Genomic DNA, 16,468 nt, shown 5'->3' on the forward strand with positions numbered 1-16,468 from the left:
TCTTAGTATACTTTTCCCAATAGTTTGAAATTATCCATTTATCCAAAACTTATTAAGAAATTTTTGTACTCCTTTTGGAATAATTTAAAAAATTCCACATCATTAGAGTGTTATGTTTGGAAAAATTACTCTAAGGAGTTTTTTTATGTGTTATATTAGAGTGTTACATTAGAGTGTTACACTATGAAGTTTTTTTGGAGTGTTACATTGGACTGTTATGTTTGAGTGTTACATTGGAATGTTATAGTTTGAAATTATACATTTGTCCAAAACTTACTAAGGAGTTTTTGTACTCCTTTTAAAATATTTGAAGAATCTCGCATATATTTGGAATGTTTGAAAAATCCCATATTTCAAGTTATTTTTGTGCTCCTTTTGAAATGTTTGAAAATCTTACATTTCAAGTCATTCCAAATAAAAAACATTCTCATATAAAAAATTCATTCCAAATTTGATTCTCATGAATTGTATATCTTAGAGCACCTCCAATGGTTTACCATTGGAGATGCCAAAGCCATTTTATAGCAGGTCTGGGCCAAAAGTGTTCTCCAATGGTTTGTTTTAGCAATTTCCAAAGCTGGCAAGTCACCAAAACCAACTGTTTCCTCCCTCTCTCCCTCCCTTTCTCATCATTATTCCCAACAAAAAGTTCCAAAATAGAAGCAAAATTCACCTAAAAATCCACCAAAAAATAAATAAATTCTAAAGCATTTTTATTTCAAAATCAATAATAAATCAATCTGAAACAAAAAATAAATAAATAAATAAAATTTGAATTTCAGGAATTTCAAGTAATATGAATGAATAAATAGCAATATGAATGAATCAATTTCAACAAATTCAATCAATCAATTTCAGCAATTTCAAGCAATGAATTTCAAAAAAAAAAAAAAAGAATTTCAACAAGATAATATCGTAAAAAATACCTGCAATTTGAAGAGGAATTTGGCTTCATTTGTTTCATCTTCGTGTTTGGATTACAGCTTCGGGTTGATCTTCTTCGTCTTCTTTGGATGTTCTTCATTAGGGTTTCGAGTTTGGATCATTTTTTAGAGAGAAGGATCATTGGAGAAGAGGTTAAGAACAAAGGAAGAGATAGATCGAAGAAGGAGAGAGATGATCATTTTCGTTAGGGTTGGGGTTTCGATCGTTGAAGAAGAGGGTTTAGAATGGAGGGAGAAAGATCAAAGAGGAAGATGGTGAGAAGAAGGTGTGAGATAAGGGTTGTGGTGGAGAAGATGTGGGGTTTGAGGATTGAAGATTGGTGATAGGTGTAGTGGTGGTTCTGTTGGTTGTGGTGATGGTGGTTCTTGTAGTTGTGGCAGTGGTTGTAGTGATGAAGAAAGTGAGAGACAAAGGGAGAAGAGAAAAGGAAATTTGGGGTTTGAGTGTTGGCGATCGGCAGTGGGTGTGGTGGTGGTTCTGTTGGTTGTGGTGGTGGTGGTGGTTCATATGGTTGTGGTGGTGGTTGTGGTGATGAAGAAGGTGAGAGACAAAGGGAGAAGAGGGTTGGAGAAGAGAGCAGGAAATTTGGGGTTTGAGGGTTAAAGATCGATGGTGGATGTAATGGTGGTTCTGTCAGTTGAGGTGGTGGTGGCTCTTGTGGTTATGGTGATGAAGAAGGTGAGAGACATAGGGAGAGAGTGAGTGGGGAAGAATGGAGACGGTGAGAGAGAGAGGGGGAGAGAGCTGAAGACTGGTTCTGGAATGAAGAGAGACAAAGAGATAGAGAGATAGAGAGAGAGAGAGACACAAAGAGAGTAGACTTGGGAGATGAAGTGGGTAGATTGGTCCAGAGGGTAGTGCTGAACCGTTGGGTTATAAATAATCCAACGATGCTCTTTTGTCATTAGAATGCGCATGGGTTTGAGCAACGACTCTTTTTCTTCTTCTCTTAAAAGTTTGAAACGACTCTTTTTAATGGGTACAAATTAAACAGAAAAAAATAATCATATTTTTACTCCCTATAAATATAAACAACCAATCACAAATTGAATTCACAACCTTCAATTTACAAAATATTTTTCTTGTTTGTTTTTTTACAAAATCAATATGGAAGGTTCATCAAAAACAAAGAAAGGAAAATCATTCACCACTCAAGAAGATGTGGCAATTTGTAAAGCTCGGTGTCATGTAACGCCTCGAAATAATAACCATTATTCATCCCATGACAATCATTAAATAACAATACAGTTCTGAATATAGTTGTAGACCGCCCTGAGAACTCTCCGGCTCCGTGCTGCGAAGGGCGCGAATTCTGTTTTGTTCTTTAGGCTACTACAAGTTCGGACTCGTGCCATGGTTTTGAATCTAATCTCATAAAGTGCAATGTGAGACCGATAAGTCACCAAAGAGTCCAAATTCGGCAAATCGTTTTGAAAAACTGATTTTTATAAAGAAGTGCCAAACATGGACTACTTTGCCAGATACAGAGTCACCACCTAAATATTTTATTTTGGGGGAAATTTAGGAAACCCTGACTCGTGCCTAAGGCCACGTGTCCGTCATCACCAAAGTTGCCTCGGCACGAGAACTTGGATACGAGAGGGGAAGGTCATGCAATGAGCACCCCCGCTCGCCCGATCAAAGATCGGCCTTTACTAACATGATATTTTATTTTTGAAAACACATGTGTTCTTATTCCGGTTATTAATCTAACCTTACTACGTGATGCGCACAGCAAACAAGTATAGACTAGATCGCCTAAGTTGGAACAAAACATTGCATATTTGTTTGTTTAAAAACAGTTTGAAGTTTGCTACTCGCAAGTAGGCTAAATCGGGGTTTTGATGAAATGTTCCAATTCAAGCAATCCAACCTTCACCCACAGGCTTTCAGGAAGTTATATCAGTTAAGCAATTAGCCTCATGGCAAGCATGCTTTCATGGTAATCAATAACACACATGCAGTATGCTAAAGCGTAAACACTCACAGTGTACTCCGAGCCAAAACAGAGAACTAGTTAGAAATCATGCATGATCCTAGTTCATGTTAAGATGGCTAATGCAACACATGCAAAAATGCAACTAAAATAGGCTCGGATATTCTAGAATGGCATATGAAATGCAACTTGATAACATGTTGTCGAACACGTATTCAAGTAAATGTATTGAAATACAATGTAGTTAGTATGATGCGCCGAGCCCGATGCATGCAAAATAGATGGATGAATGCACGCATGCGAAGCATAAGGATGCTAATCAAAATATGCCCTAAAACTAACCATCGTAAGCGGTTAAGTAAAAGGGAGAAAGAAATGGGGGTTGGAAGACATGCATCACGCACACGCACGCTTATTACAACAGTTGGCCCTCTCGACGGAGGGTCCGAATAAAGAGCTAACTAGCTAATATAAGCTAATTAAACTAATTATTACATCACAAAATTGAATAACTAGCTACAACTAATTATTACAACACAAATTGAATAGCTACGCACATTAGCTAATTAAGTACAAAACCAAAGCATAAACTAGCTAAGGAAAGTAGTAAAGCAATGTCCTCAGAGGGAGAAGAGTGCATGCATGCTCGGTCGCCTCGTTCGGAAATCCGTCGCGATGCCCCAACTTGCCTCTGTTTGCAATTGACCTCAGAACATTGCACAAAGCTTTCAACTCCACCATGGGGACCTATAGGAGCATGGCCGACCAGATGTTGATGTGGGAGACCACCTGCCGACCATTTTTCTTTGCTGTATACCAGAAAAAGTGGTCGGCCAGCTAGTTTTTCTGGCTGGCCGGCCAGTTTTTGCTGCATTTCTCCAGTTTGCTACAATAGAGAGCAAGAAAGGGCATGTCAATGTATTTGCAAGATATATGTGCACAACCACCCTCCCTATCATTTCATGAGCTCAAGAGAGTGTAGTTCTCGACCCTCGGGCCACCAATCACGCATCTCGATGCATGATGGCCGAGAAGCCAAATTGCAGAATTCAATATGAAATGAATGCACACATAAACACATAAATGCTTTGACCTCTATCATGTATGATCAAGAGGGTCGGCGATCGAGAATTGAGGCACGTTTCATCACTTCAAGTATGAAACCTCCCTCGTTTCTCGTGCTTGGATTAACACCTAATCCAAACAAATGCAATACAACTCAAGCATGCAAACATGTAATGCAACTTAAGCATGCAAAACACAATGTAAGGCATGCATACACAATGCAATGCAACAATATGGCATACTCAATGCAATGTAACAACATTCACATAACATGCTCGATGGACTTAAATCAAAATAGACAGACCTTAGTCATGCCCAAATCAGTGGCCATAATGCTAAAATAAAGGCATGACGAGCATATGCAAGCATGCTCATGCAATGGCCCATTGACTAGGCATAAGAGCACAACCCTCAAGAGTGACAAATGTGGAAGTGTAACAACACTATAAGCTCTGAAATAAGGTATAAAATGATGCCAAATCATTCAAACAATACAAGTATAGCATGCATAGGCCCTAAAGCATTAAAGCTAGCAAACAGGACTATAAAGGAGACATGCAATACATGGCACAAAGGCATGAACCAGCCATGGACAGAGCTTAATTAGGTCTAAACAAAGACCATAACATGCTAAGATGGGGCTCAAGGACCTAGGCAAGATGGCATACATGCTAGGCCTCAAATAAGGCAACAAAGCATCACCCTTAAAGGCATTAAAAGCATGAAAGAAGTAGGAACATGGCAATGCTACATGCTCTGAAATGTCATGTACACAACACAAATGAAGCATGCTATGGTGCCCGAAGCTTGAAGCTAGCATAGACATTTGTACTACAACTATGCAAAACATGAAGCATATGGTCAAGGCAATCCAAAATAGTCCTAGAACATGTCAAAATGAGTCTAAAACATGTATGGAAGGAAGCCAAAACAAGCTAGCATAAAGGGCATAAGGCATGATGAATGCAAGGTAAATAAGGTAGATTACACTACACCTACCAAGACCAAGCATGAGATGGCTTCGCCGACAAAAATCAGGGTTATATCATGGCAAAATAACCCCAAATACACACTGAAATGATAGCTCGCAAGTTTAGGCATGAAGGCATACACAATGACTCATGTTAAGGGCATAAAGGGAAAACCCTCCAACGCATTGAATAAGTGACAAATGCAAGTGTATGACCACTCTACGTGTACTAAAATCATATTTCAAATGATGCCAAATCATTCAAATAGGCCAAGCAATGCATGCTAGGGGACTTGATACACAAAGCTAATAAGCTAGAATGCATTATAGCTATACAAAGCATGACATACATGACCAAAACAACACAAATCAGAGCTAGAGCATGCTAAAACATGGACAAAAGCTTCGTAGAGTTAAGCCAAAATCATGTTAGAATGATGGTCTAAAGCATGATACACATTAGGCTAGTTCATGGAATTGCACTACAAGTGCATGGAGCATGCAAGGGGCCATTAAACCAAACCTTAACAGAGGTATAACATGGTAAAACAACACCAAGAACATGCTGAAATGGACTCAAATCAAGCTAGAATGACATGCTACTTCATGAAGCATACAAGACTAGTTTATGTGTATGAGGCATGTAAGGAATGACAAAACCAAGTCAAAGCAGTGGTATGCCATGCTGAAATAAGGCCTAAAATAGGCTGAGATGTGGCCAACACAAGCTTAACAAACATGCTCAAACATGAGGCAAATGAAGCAAGTATTCAAGACACAAGGAGAGGGGATGACCCTCTCCTATTTGGGACCTCAAAACACCATTTCCATGCAAAGACTAAAATAAGAGCCAAAAGGGATGGCTCAAAACAAGGCCTAACAAGGCCTAAGAGGGGGTAGACCACCCCCAACACAAAAGTGACCTTAAACAAACATTTTAAAGACTGAAACGCAGAACTTTTTGCAGTAGGAAGTCAAGCCAAAAACAGCATGCAAATAGGTTCAAAAGCTTAAGCAAAGATAAGGGTTTTAAGGGTTAGAAACTCACCCTTGTAGAACCTCTTCAAGACCACCACTCTAGCAGCTTTCTTGGATCAAAACTAGTCCAAAAGCACCAAAACAAACCTCAATAAGCCTCAGCAACAAAATGATGGTGTTTGAGTGTGTGAGTGCTAAAGTATGATAAAACTACACTTTAAGGCACAAAAATGAAGAGCAAGAGCAAGATAGATACAAGGATGTATGTGTATAGCTCAAGCACGAAGATCTGAACCTAGAGGAGAGAGGGGGAGGTTCTCTCTTATAGAGAACAAAAGTGTAAGCTTGTTGGACAAGCTTAGGGTCCAAGGCCATCCCTCCACACACGTGTATGTGTAGACACCCCATTTTTGGCCGACCTTAAGACTCAGACATCATCGATTGAGCGCTCGGTGATCGCGCATGTTGTGCTCATTTCGAGGTTTCAAAGTTCTTGACCGAGAGCCTCACCTCCGGACCTCGGGACCCTTTGTGCTTTGACTCGGTTTGCGGACCAAGTTTTGTTTTCTCTTCCCGGAGGGAGGGAGAGGTCTTGTAGACCATCTCTCAGTGGTTGTAGACTACTTTTCGTGGTCGTAGGTCACTGTTCCCGTTTGGAGACTAGTTTTCGGTTTTCAGAGTCGTCGACCGTGCACCTCGGTTCGGGACCGCTTAACATTCTCCGTTTGGCATGGTTTTTGGAACACACCTTGTTTCCTCTATCTAGAGGGACATTGTGGTCTGAGAGACCACTTTTGTGGCTGTACGCCACTTTTGGTGCTCAACAGCCAGTTTTCGAGGCACCCGGCCGCGCACTTTGCCCCCTGAACTCTCGTTTTGCATCCGTGTTGGTTCATTTTTGGCATGAACCTTGTTTTCCTTGTTTGGGAGGTGGTACAAGGGTGGGAGACCACCTTTTCTCCTTGGAGACCACTTTCTCCCCGCCAGCCGGTTTTCTTGTCCGGAAGCTGGGTTTCTTGGTCTTTGGGCCACATTTGCTGGTCTCCCACCACACCACTAGCTTGCTTTCAATGTGGAGACCACCATTTGCATTGGCCGACCAGTTTTTATCTGGGAGACCACTTGCCCTAGTCGTCCGACCGGGGAAAGTGGTCGGCCGACCACCTTTTCTGGTCTGCCACCTCCCTCTTGTTTTGTCTGTTTAAGTGGATGCCAGCTGTGCCAGCTAGAAGGCACAGACTGTATCCTCCATACACGTGTATGGAGGATCTTGAGCCTTATTTTTTAGCTTCTTGTAGAAGCTTTGGCCTTGTTAGTCTATAAGAGAGGCCCTCCCCCTCCTTGAACCAGGTTCAGATTTTCTCTAAGGCAAAACAATATATATCTCTCTATATCTCTATATTTTGGCTCATAAGGTGCATTGTTCTTGACCCTTTTACACTACACCTCATAGCCATACACTTCCACCATTGATTTGAGGTTCTTGGAGGTTGTTTTCAGAGGTCAAAGAGCTGGTTTTTGGTCCCAAAGTTTGTTGGTTTTGCTGAGCTTCAAGGGTAATCACTTTTCCCTCTTTTAAGCATTGTTTTGATCCTTCTCTTAGCCTCATTTGCATGCTTATTTGAGCTTTATTGTCAACTAAAAAAAGCTTCATATTTAAGTGTTCTTCATATTTTTTTAAGGGTCTTTTGGTGTTGAGGGTCATCTACCCTCTTGCATGCTCTATTTAGCCTTGTTTTGTGTCATGCCATAAGGCATTCGAGCTAGTCTTTGCTTGGCATTCCTACCACTGAAATCCAATAGATTTTTAGTGATGAGAATGTGGCTTTGAGGGCCTAAATCAGAGAGGGGTGACCCTCTCTCTTGTTGTCTTGTTTACTAACATTTTTGGCCTACCAAAGGAGCATATGTATATACCATTTGGAGGCCTTGTTTAGGCACTTTTTGGTGACTTCTAGGACCTGCCTAGGCTCTGACCATGGTTGGTTTGGTCCCCTTTTGCTTGCTTCTTGCATGTGTAGAGTAATCCCTTTCATGGCTTATCAAAGGAGCATGTCATTCTTGCATGTATTGGTCTTGTTTCAGTGGGTTTTTGGCCATCATTTGGCATTCCATGACTCTATTTTTGCTTGGTTTGGTAGCCCTTCACATGCTTCATATGCTTGTAGTGTAACTCATGCTCACTAGCTCACAATGCATGTTGTTTTGGCCCTTTATTCTAGCATATTTTGGCCATACTTCAAATTGATTTTGTTCATATTTTGGGCTGCCTTAGCTCTGTCTTAAGGCCTCTTGGTCAAAAAATGCTAGCCATTCATGCTTGTTGTGTAATAGCATTGACTAGCTTTGAGTTTGGAGGTCCCTTGCATGCTTTACTTGAGCTATTTACATGTTTTGGCATCATTGGGCATGATATTTTAGAGCTTATAGGGGTGCTACACTTCCATATTTTTCATGCTTTAAGTGCTCTTTAGAGTTGTGCATTTATACCCAATTTGCGAGCCATTGCACGAGCTTCACTTTTGTGCCTTTCAAGCCATCATCCCAACCCATTTTGCTACTATTTTGGACCTGCATAGGGTCTGTTTGGGGTTGGTTTCATCATTTGAGCATTGCTTTGCATGCCTATAGTGTAATGTACTTCACTAGTTTCAATCCTTGAGCCATTCAACATGCGTTGTGTGAGTTGCTTGCATGATTCGAAGTCACTTTGGAGTCATGTTATATGCCATTTCAGAGCTGGAATATATGCCGTTGTACTCCATGTTTAGTCCTTTCAATGCATGTGCAAAGTTGTGTTTTTGTGCCTTAGGCTTGGGGCCATTGCATTGCGTATGCTAGCATGAGCTTTTGGAGTCTTGTTTTCATCATGTTTGGCCACTGATTTTGGGTGTGGCTGAGGTCCATTCATTTTGGTTTAAGTCCATTTTTGCATTGAGTATGCCATTGTATTCCATAGCATTGAGTATGCCACATTGTCGCATGATTGATCATTGCATTGTGCATGCCTTGTTCATCTCATTGTGTATGTTAGTTCTTAGGTGCATTGTGTATGCTAAGTACCACGTGCATTGAGTATGCCATTGTTAGTTCATAGCATTGTGTATGCTAGTTGCATGTTTACATGTCATCCTTTGCATGTTTGCATCACTTAGTTACATAGCATTTAGGTTCCATACTTAAAGTCGCATTGTGCATGCCATTGTTTATTGCATTGTGTTCGGAATAAGAGTTAGTCCGAACATGGGAAACGAGGGACGTTTCATACTCAAAGTGACGAAACGTGCCTCGATTCCCGGTTGCCGACACTCTTGACTACCCATGACGGAGTTGTTAACTTTAGGTGCTTGTATGTGCATTCATTTCACATTGAGTCGTGCAATTCGACTCCTTGGCCATCATGCATCGAGATGCGCGACTGGTGGCCCGAGGGTCGAGAACTACACTCCCTTGAGCTTATGCAATGATAGGGAGGGTGGTTGTGCATACACGTGTTGCAAATACTTTGCCATGCCCCTCTCTTGCTCTCTGTGCAGCAAACCAGAAATCAACAGCAGCAGCAACTGGTCGGCCAACCAGATTAAGTGGTAGGCCGACCACTTTTTCTGGTTTTAACCACAAAAGTTGGTCGACAGGTGGTCTCCATTGACAAAATCTGGTCGGCAGCCTTCCTACAGGTTCCCTTGGTGGAGTTTCAGCCTTCTAGAGCTTTGTGCAGTGTTCTGAGGATAATTGTAAACAGAGGCAAGTCGGGGCGTCGCGAGGGATTTCCGAACAAGGCAATTTAAGCATGCACGCATCCTTTATCATTCAAAGCAGAGCTGGGGCAGTCCATACTCATTTAGTTTACATGCTTATTTAGATTGCTTACTCAGTTAATTTGTTGATCAATTAGAGTTGTGTAATAATTAGCTGTAGCTTGTTATTCATTTTGTCGTGTAATAACTAGTTTAATTAGATTAGCTTAGGTTAGCTAGTTGGTTTTGTATTATTTATTCGGACCCTCCGTCGAGAGGGAAAATGTTGTAAATAAGTGTGCGTGTGTGTGATGCATGTCTTCCAAACCCCATTTCTTTCTCCCTTTTATTTACTAGCTTACGATGGTTAGTTTTAGGACATGTTTCAATTAGCATCCTTATGCTTCGCATGTTTGCATTCATTCATCTGTCTTGCACGCATCGGGCTCAGCGCATCATACTAATTGCATTGTATTTCAATTCCGAGTTGAATACATGTTATCTGTAGCATCTCATATGCCATCTTAGCATAGCCGAGCCTATCTTAGTTGCATTTTGCATGTGTTGCATTAGCCATCTTAACATGAACTAGGATCATGCATTGATTACTAACTAGTTTCTGTTTTGGCATGGAGTACTCGGTGAGTGTTTATGCTTTAGCATCCTTGTATGTGTGTGAGTGACTGCCATGATAGCATGCTTGCCATGAGGCTAACTGCTTATGTGATATACCTGCCTGAATGCCTGTGGGTGAAGGTTGGATTATTTAAATTGGAACAATTCATCGATTGCGCGTTTTAAGCCCACTTGAGAGTAGCAAATCACCATGTTTTATAAGCCCACTTGAGGGCGGCAAAATCCGCATTTTATCCTACTTGTGAGTAGCAAACTGTTTTAAAAAATAAATATGAGATATTTTGTTCCAACTTAGACGGTCCAGTCTATACTTGTATGCTGTGCACGCCACGCAGCAATTCTAGGCTAATAAACCGGAATAAGAGTACATATGTTTTCAAAAACAAGATATCATGTTTAGTAGTGGCCGATCTTTGATCGGGCGAGCGGGGGTGCTCATTGCATGACCTTCCCCAATCGTACCCAAGTTCCCGAGCCAAGGCAACTTTGGTGATGACGGACACGTGGTCTTAGGCACGAGTCAGGGTTTCCTAAATTCCCCAAAAATAAAATATTTAGGTGGCGACTCTGTATCTGGCAAAGCAGTCCATGTTTGGCACTTCTTTATAAAAATTAGTTTTTCAAAATGATTTGTCGGATTTGGACTCTTTGGTGATTTATCAATCTCGTATTGCACTTTGCGAGATCAGATTAAGAACCGTGACATTGAGTCCGAACTGTAGTGAGCCCAATGAACAAAACGGGATTTTTCTAGGACGTTCAGGCGCGTCTACAGTATGGAGGATGGTTTTAGTGCCTTCCAGCTGTGACAGCTGGATAGAAAATATCTCCAAAAAGGTGATGGAAAGCTGCCGACCACTCACTTGAAATGGTCGGCCAGCTACTTCTACTGGTCGGCCAACCAGTGGAAGTGGTCGGCCAGGGCAAAAAGTGGTCGGCCATGGTGGGAGATAGTCAGCAGCATGAAAGCAAGGCAGTGGTGTGGTGGCCAACTAGAAAAGATGGCCCAAAGACCAGGAAGACTAGTTGGCTGACCAGAAAACTGGTTGGCGGGGAGAAAAGTGGTTCCCAAGGGGAAGAACTAGTCTCCCACCCTTGTACTACCTTCCAAACAAGGAAAACAAGGTTTGTACCAAAAACAAACCAAAAATGATGCAAGACGAAAGTCCGGGAGGCAAGGTGCGCAGCTGGGAGCCTCGAAAACTAGTCTACAGGCATCAAAAGTGGTCTAAGACCAAAAAAGTGGTCTCCCGAACCACAGTGTTCCTCTAGGTAGAGGCAACAAGGTGTGGTTCAAAAACCATGCCAAATGGAGAACGTTAAGCGGTCCCGAGACAAGGCACGCGGCCGAAGGCTTCGAAAACCAAAAACTAGTCTCCAAGCGCGAAAAGTGGACTACGACCACAAAAGGGGGTTTACAAGACCCCTCCCTCCCTCCCTCCAAGGAAGGAAAACAAGGTTCGGTCCACAAACTGAGCAGAGGCACAAAGAGTTCAGAGGCCCGGAGGCAAGGCACTCGGTCGAAAACTCCGAAACCTCAAAACAAGCACAACATGCGCAATCATTGAACGCTCAATCGATGAGGTCTGAGTCTTAAGGTCGGTCAAAAATGGGGTGTCTACAATAGTATCCTTCCATTTATATGATTCCATTGTACAAAAGATAACACATGCAGTATACATTTATAAGTCCTAGCCCTGATTCTATAGCATGTGCCACAAGTTAATGGCATGAAATAAAAGTTAAACAGATATATAAATGCCCTAATGGCTATAACTTTCCAAGATAGTGCTTAGTTACAACAAAAGTGAGTTTTAACTCAATATAGTTTAAGCCCTAAGCTTGTATAAAAATAATTACAACAATAACAAAAAAGAAGCTCTTGGCTCCAAGTACGGCATTGGCGGAGGCGTATCATCAGCACCTGAAAATGGTTTTCCATATAAGGTGAGCCAAAACCCAGTAGAGATACTCTAATCCAGTGTATGAATCTTAACAAAGCTATAAGGTGAATACATATGCAATGCTCATGCCAAAACAATTCTCCTAATTCTCATGCAATTTTTACAACAATCATAGATATCCTTCACCGATAGCCCAAAACAGATATCTTTAAACAGATAGATAATTTCCAATAAAGATAAACTTTCCAAAATTCCAAGATGAGAGTGATAATGCATATCCAACTCCACCACCATCATCATCATCATCATTCCAATTTTATAAAACCCAACATCATTTCCATTTCCTCTTTACAAAATTAAATATTTACATTTTACGGCAAAACCCATTTTCTTTATAAATCAATTCCAAGGATAAAAATCCACCATTTTATCACAACCCAACCATATTTCCAGTTCCACAACCATTTTCAAAATCCATTTGAAAATCCTTTTTTTTGATTTCAAAACAAAAACCCTAGTTTTTTATCCAAAAATTCCCAAATCACAATATTGTTTAGAAAAACAAATAACCAAGTTAAAAACCATACAAAAATGTGGAGAAATCCCTACCTCAAAGACAAGGACAGAGAAGAATGAGGGTTGAAACTTGATAAAGCCGAAAACAAATTTTGTTCCAATCAAAGGGAAGCTCTCAGTGTGCTCTACTCTTTTTTCTCAAAGGACAATGGTGTAGAAACCAACAGATGATAGTGTATTTGAGGTTTAAAGATGGTTTCTAGAGAGAGAAGAAAATCTGGGTTTTGAAATGTAGAGAGAGAGAGATGAGAAAATGACTCAAAAAGTGACTTTCACGAACTGATATATGCACAGATTGCTCGAGCGACCAAAACACCGCTCGAGAGACTAGACACAATAAGTGAGACCGCTCGAGTGCACACACACCAACGAAGACACCACTCGAGCGCACAATGCACCCCTCCCAATAGTTCACACCTATAAAAATTCACTCGAGCGCAAGAAGCGTCGCTTGAGCATAGATATCAAACTCTTAGTAGTTTTACATATTGTAAAATACCGCTCGAGCGAACAAGCAAAATTCTGGGTAAAGACTCCTTTGAAAAATGAACTCCCAACCTGTTTCAAACGTAACCACAATACGCACACAACCCAATTCAACAAGGAATAAGATAAACAAGGACATAAACAAACCATCAAGACAAAGAATCCTGGATCCAAAAAAATAAATAGGTCGGGTCTAAACTAGAATCGCTATATGTCACAGTACTGAAGACCCAATTGTTGGCAATTCGCAATTGCATGCTAATTTTTAGGCATTGAAAATTATTGCTCACTTCAGAGTGATCAATCAAGAACACAAGTGTCTATCTCATCTCGATAATCATGAAATGTTACAACAAATTTCGTGGGTGTTTAGCGCAAGTTGAAAATCTACACCCAAATGGGATATCTCAAGTTGATATAGTAAGATTTCATTTTTATTTATTATGTTAGTTTTTTTATTTTGTCTCAAATAAAAATTAATTGATTAATTAATTTAATATTTTATTAATCCAGATGCTTCAGGCAAAACTTTTATGCCATCAAGATAAAAACAAACATTTTGCTTTTGAACATTGTTAGCCAATCTTGCAAAACAATATCAAGTGGCAAGATATAACTCCTATAAACACAGTGAAGTCAACGACACATACACCGTTTTCCCCTAACTCAGCCTCCGAATCCCCTATGGATAACTGTATTTCTTTTGAAGATGACAACAGTCCAAATGTTGGTAACAATCCAACTGTTGGTAATAATCCAATCGGTGATCGTAGTGTCTCTACAAGGGTAAAAGGCCTATGGGTAGGAAATCTACAAAAGAATTGCTTTCAAAAAGTCAAGCTATTGAAGTTAAAGTCCACAAATTTAACAATTTGTTGGAGACATTTAACAAACACCTTGCTAAGAAGAAAATGAAAAAAAATTGAAAGGGAAGAAAAAGGGTTCAAGCATTATAGGAGATAAAAGAACTCGAGATCAAAAAGGAAGAACATTTGCAGGAGATGAGAGAATCTGAGATAAAAAAGGAAGACATTTGATAATGACTACAGACATTTCTCATTTGGACCTTCAGATGAAAGCGTATTACATAATGCACAAAAATGAGATTTTCGCCAAATGGTCCGCACATGTCAACAACCCAAATTACTATTTTTTCCTGTCTCCTGATAAATAATTATGGGAGAATGTATTTTTTTAATTTTGCAATGTCATTTATTTTTTAATGTAATTTTGAGTGTTTTTTATGTTCCAATGTAATTATGTTTTTGCAATGTAATGTTGATTGTTTTTTAGTATAATTTTAATCTTTCAATGTTGTGATGAAAAAATACATATATTATTGAAATGAAGGTAATAAAATTTCAAATGAAGACAATTTTTTTAAAATAAAAAGACATTAAATGACATTAAGTGTCATTAAAAAGATAAAATAAAAACTTAATCTGACTCTTCATATCGGGACTACAAGTGTTCAATTAGATCATTACGAATTACATTATGGGCTTCAATAGATCTAATCCTCTGGCGATTCAATATAAATTCAGCATACTCCTGATTTGGATCGTGTGACACTTGACATGGGGTATAGTGGTATCAATTTGCAGTAGTGCCATACTGCATTGATTTTCTAGAATATTACGCTCGTCTTCAATAACCATATTGTGAAAAATAATGCTCGTTTTCATGAGGTAGTACAAATCCTCATCACTCAAACCTCTCACCAGAACTCTAACAATATTAAAGCGTGCTTGGAGCACTCTAAATGCCCTTTCGACATCCTTCTGACATGCCTCTTGCATCCTCGCAAATAGTTGTCGCTTTAAACCTTGAGGTTGAGATATTGTTTTCACAATCGTTGTCCAACGAGAATAGATATCATTAGCAAGATAATATCCCACGGTGTACGCTTGATTATTGATGGTATAGTTGGCAGCAAAAGCACGTTCTCTAGTTAATTCAGAAAATAAAGGCGACTTGTCAAGAATAGTAATATCATTTAGAGAGCTAGGCATGCCAAATCCACAAGCCGTAGGAGGCGACTGCCTCGAGTACAACTGTTGGTTTGTGGTAGTGTCCAGTGTAAGCACCAACTTGGGCAGTTGGACATTTTTCCCAATGCTAGTGCATAAAATCTAAACTCCTTAACATTCTAGGAAACCCACGTTGCTCTCCCTCTTGTAATAATCTAGCAACATCTGCCTCATTTGTGAATCTTAAGTAAACGCCTTCATAAATAGCAACAATCGTTCTGGTAAAGAAATTCAAGGCGGTAGTTGCAGTAGTTTCGCCGATTTTGATGTACTCATCTACAGCATCAGCAGGTACACTGTATTGCAGGATCCAAAGTGCAGTCGTCATCTTCTGTACACTGGATAATCCAGGAGCACCAATGGCATCATAGGTTTGGATGAAGTACTCATTGACTTGTTGAATATAAGATACTAAGAAATAATGACCACCTCATTCGAAAACGTCTTTAAAAGTATTCTTCTAAGTAAAAAGGATTATCTACAAAGTAATCTCTATAAATTTGTCGCCTTTGACCCTCTCACAATTAATATATCAACGACTACTTGTGAAACCAACATGTCTAGTTGGTTGGTTTAGGGTTAATGCTTGTATTCTTTGTTGTTGCACTGCTAACAGTTGCATCATCATTATATCATCATCAGATGATAAAGATTCATCAAAATCTCCATTGAAGATGGCTTTAGTGAAATTGTTCATTGTGGGTGGGTGGGTGGGTGTAGCCTGACTTTCCGCGCTCCTTTCGAAAGGTGAATAGTCCTACAGTTCGGACTCCACTTGTGGTTTTGAATCTGATTTCATAAGTGCAATGTGAAACAATGAAAACACAAAAAGAGTCCAAATCCGACAATTCTTTTTAATGGACTGCTTTGCCAGATTTCAGAGTCGCCACCTAAATATTTTTGAAAAATTTAGGAAACCCGAGACTCGTGCCAAAGTCCATTAGTTTGTCATCACCAAAGTGTCTCAGCTCGGGAACTTAGGTACAAGAGGGGAAGGTTATGAATTGAGCACCCCACTTGCCCGATCAAAGATCAGCCTCTACTAATCATGATGCGTTTCTTATTTACATTTATATGCTCTTGTTCCGATTTATTAGCTATTCTTTACTATGTGATGCGCACACAAATATAGACTAGTTTGCAAGAATTGGAACATTTGATCTCGTATTTTGTTTTGAAATTGTTTTGTGAATTTGCCACTTGAA

General features: G+C 39.9%; 2 protein-coding genes across 2 annotated transcripts; both read right to left on the reverse strand.

Annotated features, from left to right (window-relative positions):
• Positions 1 to 14,762: 14,762 nt before the first annotated feature.
• Positions 14,763 to 15,245, reverse strand: LOC145802564 (uncharacterized). The gene has a single exon (XM_082895294.1). It carries the CDS (start codon positions 15,243 to 15,245, stop codon positions 14,763 to 14,765), a length of 483 nt encoding a protein of 160 aa, XP_082751420.1.
• Positions 15,246 to 15,351: 106 nt separating this feature from the next.
• LOC114317846 (uncharacterized) lies at positions 15,352 to 15,960 on the reverse strand. Its single transcript, XM_082895295.1, has 2 exons — positions 15,807 to 15,960; positions 15,352 to 15,674 (listed from the first exon to the last, which is right to left on the reverse strand). Exons 1-2 carry the CDS (start codon positions 15,958 to 15,960, stop codon positions 15,352 to 15,354), a joined length of 477 nt encoding a protein of 158 aa, XP_082751421.1.
• Positions 15,961 to 16,468: the final 508 nt, after the last annotated feature.

This window comes from Camellia sinensis, chromosome 11, assembly GCF_055761805.1.
Source record: "Camellia sinensis isolate YWXY chromosome 11, ASM5576180v1, whole genome shotgun sequence".
In the NCBI taxonomy this organism is placed as follows: Eukaryota; Viridiplantae; Streptophyta; class Magnoliopsida; order Ericales; family Theaceae; genus Camellia; species Camellia sinensis.

Bases quoted from the DNA above. Each gene is read 5' to 3' on its own strand.
- LOC114317846 (XM_082895295.1), bottom strand. From the start codon at position 15,960: ATGAACAATTTCACTAAAGCCATCTTCAATGGAGATTTTGATGAATCT. The intron at 15,675-15,806 runs GTAGTCGTTGAT...ATTATTTCTTAG, and splicing joins TAGACATGTTGGTTTCACAA to TATCTTATATTCAACAAGTC.
- LOC145802564 (XM_082895294.1), bottom strand. From the start codon at position 15,245: ATGCCTAGCTCTCTAAATGATATTACTATTCTTGACAAGTCGCCTTTA.